Source organism: Miscanthus floridulus, chromosome 5 (genome assembly GCF_019320115.1).
Source record: "Miscanthus floridulus cultivar M001 chromosome 5, ASM1932011v1, whole genome shotgun sequence".
NCBI lineage: Eukaryota > Viridiplantae > Streptophyta > Magnoliopsida > Poales > Poaceae > Miscanthus > Miscanthus floridulus.
Genome location: NC_089584.1, coordinates 70,173,638 through 70,180,782, shown reverse-complemented (window position 1 = coordinate 70,180,782; position 7,145 = coordinate 70,173,638). Strand labels below are relative to the sequence as shown.

Genomic DNA, 7,145 nt, shown 5'->3' with positions numbered 1-7,145 from the left:
TTTCCTGTTCATGGCTTTAGATATATCATGAGAAGTGGAAACATAAATGTTCAAGTTTTAGTATTGTACAAGGAAGACATCCCTGTATGAAACTCAATTTTTAATTTTTGTAGTCCACACAGAGCTTGATGATTAGTCCGTTGATTATTCAGACCATTCATCTGTTCGTCCTGTACTTCACAACAATTTCAGAAAAAACTTTATGAGATTAGTTTTAGCACACATTATCACAAATCATGCGACGCTGCCCAAACAACACAGAACCGTTAAACGTTGTACAGTATAGCTAATAATAAATCCTTGACACAATCGTTTGTTGTACAGTTGTAGAGTACATATACACTGGAGGCCACGAGGCGAGCGACTGGGGTGTACGGGTGTGCCAGTGTTTACTCATCAAAGAATCTGATATCATACAATACATGTCGCACATTTTCGTGTGCGACAATGATACATGTAAATCTCCACAAGGGTTATGATAGTCATCAAAACGGCAGTTGGGAACGCTTATTCTGTGGATGCTCATCGCCCTAACATTACAAAGTACAACTACATTCGCCCAACCACCAATTTTGTCTAGCCATGCTTGTGACCGATACAATCAGGATGCTTGTCTTTAAGCATGCATGCTGCTGGTGCAACCGTAAACAAAAATATCATATGGGTTGTGGTTATGGCTCGAGCTAGGCTCACATTATATGGAAAAAGAAGACACCACTAAGGGGCAGTTTGTGCCGCTGCTTGTAAATCTGCCGAAGCATCAGCGGTCTGGAAGTAATCTTGCAAGGCGAGGATCTCAATCGACTTGTTCTTCAAGCTCTTGATGGCATCTATGGAGGCACGTGCACCATCCACGGTTGTGATAATTGGCACCTTGTAGGCGAGGGCAAGCCTACGAAGCTGGAGGCCATCTTTAGAGTCAAGAGCATCACCAGAGCTTGTTATCACCATAATCTGTATCTGACCATTCTTCAACATGTCTCTGACATTCGGTCGCCCCTCATGTATTTTTAGGACTGGCTCCACTGGAATGCCCTCAAGCTGGAGCACTTTGGCTGTTCCAGATGTGGCAATAATGTTGAAGCCAAGCTCCCGGAATCCACGCCCAATCTCAGCAAGATGCCGTTTCGTCAAATCGTTTAGGCTAAGGAACACAGTGCCACTTACTGGGAGCCTCTGTCCAGCAGCAATCTGTGCCTTTGCAAAGGCACCAGAGAACTCATAGTCAATGCCCATCACCTCTCCAGTGCTGCGCATCTCTGGTCCAAGAAGGATGTCACACCCTTGGAATTTCTCAAAAGGTAGAACAGCCTCCTTAACAGACACATGCTTAGGAACCACTTCTTTAGTGAACCCAAGCTCTGGCAAGGTCACACCAGACATCACCAATGATGCATATTTAGCTAGTGGATGGCCAATCGCCTTGGACACAAAAGGGACTGTGCGTGAAGCCCGAGGATTTGCCTCAAGTAGGAACACATCACCAGAAGTAGATATAGCATACTGACAGTTCATCAGTCCACAGACATTCAGACGCTTTGCTAGCTTTGTGGTCCATGAACGGATAACTTCTAGGCACTGGGCCGAGACTGTTCGAGTAGGAAGAGAACATGCTGAATCACCTGAATGTATACCAGCCTGCTCGATATGCTCCATAATTCCACCAATCACAACATTCCCAGCTGTGTCAGCCAATGCATCAACATCAATTTCAACTGCATCAATTAGATATTTGTCCACTAAAACAGGCCTTTCTGGATCTACTTGCACTGCAGTTGCAAGGTACTTGATCAGTTTTTCGTCGTTGTATACAATCTCCATTGCCCGTCCACCAAGAACATATGATGGACGGACCACAACAGGGTAGCCTATTTCTGAGGCAATTGCCAATGCATCAGACTCACTTCTTGCAATTCCTCCCTTTGGCTGTTCAATTCCAAGCTCCTCAAGAATTGCATTAAATCTTTTTCTGTCCTCAGCAGCATCAATGGAATCTGGTGATGTTCCCCATATCTTCACATTCCCAGTGCCTGAAGCAGACACCAATTTGTTCTCCTCTATGTACCGTTGAATAGGCAGTGCAAGCTTTAGAGGAGTTTGCCCTCCAAATTGCACAATTATACCATCTGGGCGCTCTAAATCAAGGACATTTGATACATCCTCAACTGTCAGTGGCTCAAAGTACAAACGATCACTGGTATCATAGTCAGTTGAGACTGTCTCAGGATTGGAGTTCATCATAATAGTCTCGTATCCAGCCTGCAAAGAGATGAAAAAAAGGGCAAAACATTAGTACCAAGCAGCCATACAGAAAAATACAGGGCCATAACAATTGAATGTAGTTGACTATGAAAACTTGCAATATCTAACTAAAACAATCCAGAACTGAGGAACAAGATTACTGAAATAGGATGGAAATAAAATGATGCAAAAACGAACCTCTCGAAGAGCAAATGATGCATGGCAACAGCAGTAATCAAACTCAATGCCCTGGCCTATGCGATTTGGCCCACCACCCAATATCAGCACCTTCTTCCTATTGGTTGGAGACGATTCACATTCGTACTCATAGGAAGAGTACATGTAGGGGGTGTTGGCTTCAAACTCAGCAGCACAAGTATCAACACGTTTATATGTCGGAGCGACACCTAAAGCCAAACGCCTTGATCTCACATCACTTTCTGATGAAGAAGTTGCAAATGCAATCTGCTTGTCGCTAAACCCCCTCCTCTTCACTTGATAAAAGTCATCCTTTGACAACTGATCTAGGTTCCTTGATACAAGGAACTGCTCAACATCCACTAGCTCCTTGAGCTCTGTAAGAAACCATTTGTCAATGAAGCTAATGTCGTGAATATCTTGGACCCTCATGCCTTTCATGAAAGCTGCATAGATAGCATGGATACGATCTGGATTAGGTACCCGCAAGCTATATTTTATCTTTTCCCAGTCCCAGTCAAGTTCCTTGATAGGGCCACAACCCCATCCCGCAAAACCAGTCTCCAGTGAGCGGACAGCTTTCTGAAAGGACTCCTGGAAGGTACGGCCCAGTGCCATCGCCTCACCAACAGACTTCATCTGTGTGGTTAATACTGGCTCAGAGCCAGGGAATTTCTCAAAAGCAAAGCGAGGTATCTGCATAGTAAATGCCAGGTAGATTAGAAAAGCAAATAAGATTAGCTGTGTTAGAAGTTCAAGTACAAATTCCAAATGATAAAAGAACACGAAGAAGATATAAATATGGGTTCGTAACAGAGCCAGAAATATGTCTAGACTGGATGTAAGTGATATATGCTAGAGCATATTCTAAACTTTAAATGTCTAGGTGGAAACTGAATAGCAGAGTAATATGCTGCAGATAATGCAAGATGATGTCTGAGAAGATAGCAATGAGATCTAGAGCAATTCACAGGTAAAGACAATGTGACTAGTCTCAGGTATACTTTAAAGAGGGGAAGGTAGGAAATAGTTAACATATAAATCTCCAAGATACGTACATAACATTAGAAAAACTATTGATTGTGATGCTTATGCCCCTTCTATTGACAAATACATGAACAAGAAAATGTTACTCTCGGTTGAATATGATGATAATGAAACAAAACTGAAAAAAAAATGACTTGCAAAACAAATTATAACTGGAAAAATGCATGCCTTCAGAAAGCTACTGCCTTTGCCCTTTATTATTATACATGATATAAACAATCACTGTTGTATAAACTAGTATAGGTATATTATATACCAGAGCATATACCACAATTCATTCAGTCTACCAACATATTCAATAGTCAGACAATGCATGAAGAACAGGATAGGCAATTGGACAAACTTATCCTGTTCAATTATTTTGCTATCATAGTTTTGAAATCAACCATTACAAGTAAATAGGTAACATCTGACACGAAGTGAGAAAAGGAATACATACAGCGGAGATTGAAATAATACCTTTGTGACAACATAATCAATGGAAGGCTCGAAGCTGGCAGGAGTCTTCTTGGTAATATCATTGGGAATCTGATCAAGAGTGTAGCCTACTGAGAGCTTTGCAGCCATCTTGGCTATGGGGAACCCTGTCGCCTTTGAGGCAAGTGCAGACGACCTTGACACCCTGGGATTCATCTCGATGACCATGACCTCCCCATCTGCAGGATTGACTGCGAATTGCACATTGGAACCACCGCACTCCACACCAATCTCCCGGATGATGGCCACCGAGTAGTCCCTGAGCCTCTGGTACTCCTTGTCGGTGAGTGTCTGCGCAGGCGCCACGGTGATGGAGTCCCCCGTGTGCACTCCCATGGGATCGATGTTCTCGATGGAGCAGATGATGACGACATTGTCAGCCATGTCGCGCATGACCTCCAGCTCGTACTCCTTCCAGCCGAGCAGCGACTTCTCGACGAGCACCTGCTGAGTGTGCGACGCGGCGAGGCCGGCCCTGCAGATGTCCTCAAACTCGGCCCTGTTGTAGGCGATGCCTCCGCCCGTGCCCCCGAGAGTGAAGGCCGGTCGCACAATGAGCGGGAACTCCCCGATGTCCTCGGCGATGGCGAGGCACTCCTCAAGCGTGGTGCCGATGCCGGAGGGCGGCGTCTTGAGGCCGATGCGATCCATGGCCTGCTTGAAGAGCTGGCGGTCCTCGGCGGCGCGGATGGCGGGGAGGGATGCCCCGATGAGGCGCACCCCAAGGCGGTCGAGCGCGCCCGAGTCGGCGAGCGAGACCGCGAGGTTGAGCGCGGTCTGGCCGCCCATGGTGGGGAGTAGCGCCTCGGGGCGCTCGGCGTCGATGATGCGCTCGACGAGCGGCGGCGTCATGGGCCCGATGTAGGTGCGGTGGGCGAGGCCCGGGTCGGTCATGATGGTGGCCGGGTTGGAGTTGACGAGCACCACCTCGTAGCCCTCCTCGGCGAGCGCCTTGCACGCCTGCGTGCCGGAGTAGTCGAACTCGCACGCCTGCCCGATGACGATGGGCCCCGCGCCGAGGATCATGATCTTCTTGACGCCCGCGAGGCGCCCGGCCTTGGTCGGTGCGGCCGGGAAGCGGCGCACCGTGACGGCGGCGTCGCCATCGGTGGAGGAGGCGCGCACGGAGAGGGCGGCGGCGGCGCGGCGGCGGGCGGGGCAGCGCGCCGAGCAGACGCGCGGGTGCGAGGCGAGGAGGTGGCCGTGGCGGCGGGCCTGGGAGTGGGAGGGGCGGAGCTGGGACGGGTTGGAGAGAGAGGTGGCCATGGCGGCGCGAGAGGGAAGGGGAGGCGGCGGCGAGGGGAGTGTTTGGATGGTGCTGCAGTGGGGGCAGAGTGAGGAAAGGTAGGGTTTTTAGTAGCGCGGCGGATTAGACCAGGATTTGTAGACAATTAGACGTTTATTAGTTTAGCCCCGCCAAGGCCAAATTTTCTATTTGCCGTAACAGCACATGGTTCCAAACTTCGTTGATTCTCCAAATCGCAGTCTACCAGCACCAACGTATACTTGAGTAGTATATAACAAATACAGTGCTAGCATCGAACTCGAATTCGGACTTTGATTCCGACCAGGGGCTTGATTAGTTGGTCAAATTTTTGGCGAAAAGGTACCGAAGCATTTTTGTTGTTATTTGATAATTAGTGTCCAATCATAGTTTAATTAGACTTAAAAAATTAATTTCGTCTAAACTATGTAATTAGTTTTATTTTTTTATTTATATTTAATGCTTCATACATGCGTCTAAAGATTCGATGTGATGAGGAATCTTAAAAAATTTTGGGAACTAAACACTGCCCAGGAAGAACATCCTGAATTTGTCACATGCACGCGAAGCTATTTTTACAACAAATTTCGACCAACTTTCGAACTAGACAATTAGCTTTGCCAGGTGTGCTCCGTCAGATTCAGAACAAATGTAATGTAGACCATTTTCGTTTTTTATAATCCATACTTTTCAGCTTATTTTTTCAGGTGTTTTGACCTGTTTTTTTAGCGAAGCGAACGACGCCGTAATCGGAAGATGCAGCTAAAGAGTTGGAGCAACAAGCTGCGAAAGCCTCTGTCCTTAGTTTTTTAGATAGATAAGCAAAGGTTACAGCAAATTTGCATAAAGATGAACAAGAAAAGTGGATACAGTCGGTGCGAAAAGTGATCAACAATTAAATATTTATAGTTTTATCGTACGTCGTGATCGGATGTGGCCTAGCACTCAATGACACATGATTTATACTGGTTCAGGCAACGTGTCCAACGTCCAGTTTTAGTCAGTTAGTGACTTTATTCCTGAACCTAGGTGCTCGAAGTTTGTTGTGGGGTTACTAACGAGTAGGAATAAGAAGGGGGTGTTCAAGGCTCGGTCGAACTCTGAACCGACCGAGAGTGACGAGGGCTCTAACGTGCGCTAAGTATTGGAGCGTATGCTCTGTGTAGTGTCGAGGTCTAGAGCTGTGGAGCTGTCCGAATGCTCAAGTTGTCTAGAGCCAGATCGAGAGAGAGAGAGTTCCTGTTGGGAGAGAGCGCATCCCCTTTTTATAGGTGAAGGGGATGGCCTTACAAGTCAAAGAGAAAGAGAGAGAGTGTGTACGTGTGCTACCTAGTCTTGTTGCTCACGCCATCGGGTACGAGATGATTGTCGGCGTCCACAATATTGTTTATTCCCATATGCGTCTGGCAGGCTCTACCGTGTTCGCCAGGCGGCACCGTCTTACAAGTGCACAGGGCATGGCATGGTACGACAAACGACGACGGCCACAACACTGTTTGGGTTCTGACATGCGGGGAAGATTGCATAGTGCCTATCTGGTATGGCCTGGTGGCACCGTCCTGCACGTGCGTAGGGTATGGTAGAGTATGATCCTCGGTATTACGGTTTGACTTGAACGCCTTACCTTATTTGCTCTGTCTGATCCTCGAGCCCTTACCGAGCGGGCATCCCCGGTCGGTTGTTCTCAGTCGGTCCCGACTGTGTCGGTCAGAAAAGAGCTACAAGCAAAGGTTCGGCGTATCCCCGATCAGATAAGGAGGTCAGAGTCGGACTATGTCCCCTCCTTGGCCAGGCCTTCTGGTCGGGGACTAGATTGTTCTCCCCGCCTGTCATTAGGTATCTAGGCCGACCCGGGAGGCTCGCATTGTCGCTACGCCGTCTGCTGGACTGAGTTTTTGCTGGGAAGTGGTCCCATTGG

At 47.5% G+C, this 7,145-nt stretch overlaps 1 protein-coding gene across 1 annotated transcript; it reads right to left on the bottom strand.

Moving 5' to 3' along the window:
- Positions 1–278: 278 nt before the first annotated feature.
- LOC136450057 (carbamoyl phosphate synthase arginine-specific large chain, chloroplastic-like) lies at positions 279–5,312 on the bottom strand. The gene is made up of 3 exons (XM_066450321.1): positions 3,946–5,312; positions 2,440–3,135; positions 279–2,259 (listed from the first exon to the last, which is right to left on the bottom strand). Exons 1-3 carry the CDS (start codon positions 5,227–5,229, stop codon positions 718–720), a joined length of 3,522 nt encoding a protein of 1,173 aa, XP_066306418.1. The 5' UTR covers positions 5,230–5,312; the 3' UTR covers positions 279–717.
- Positions 5,313–7,145: the final 1,833 nt, after the last annotated feature.

Excerpts from the sequence above, each read along its gene's own strand:
- LOC136450057 (XM_066450321.1), bottom strand. The coding sequence starts at position 5,229 with ATGGCCACCTCTCTCTCCAACCCGTCCCAGCTCCGCCCCTCCCACTCC. Across the intron at positions 3,136-3,945 it reads TTGATTATGTTGTCACAAAG|ATACCTCGCTTTGCTTTTGA; the intron begins GTATTATTTCAA and ends TTTACTATGCAG. Across the intron at positions 2,260-2,439 it reads CATCATTTGCTCTTCGAGAG|GCTGGATACGAGACTATTAT; the intron begins GTTCGTTTTTGC and ends ATCTCTTTGCAG.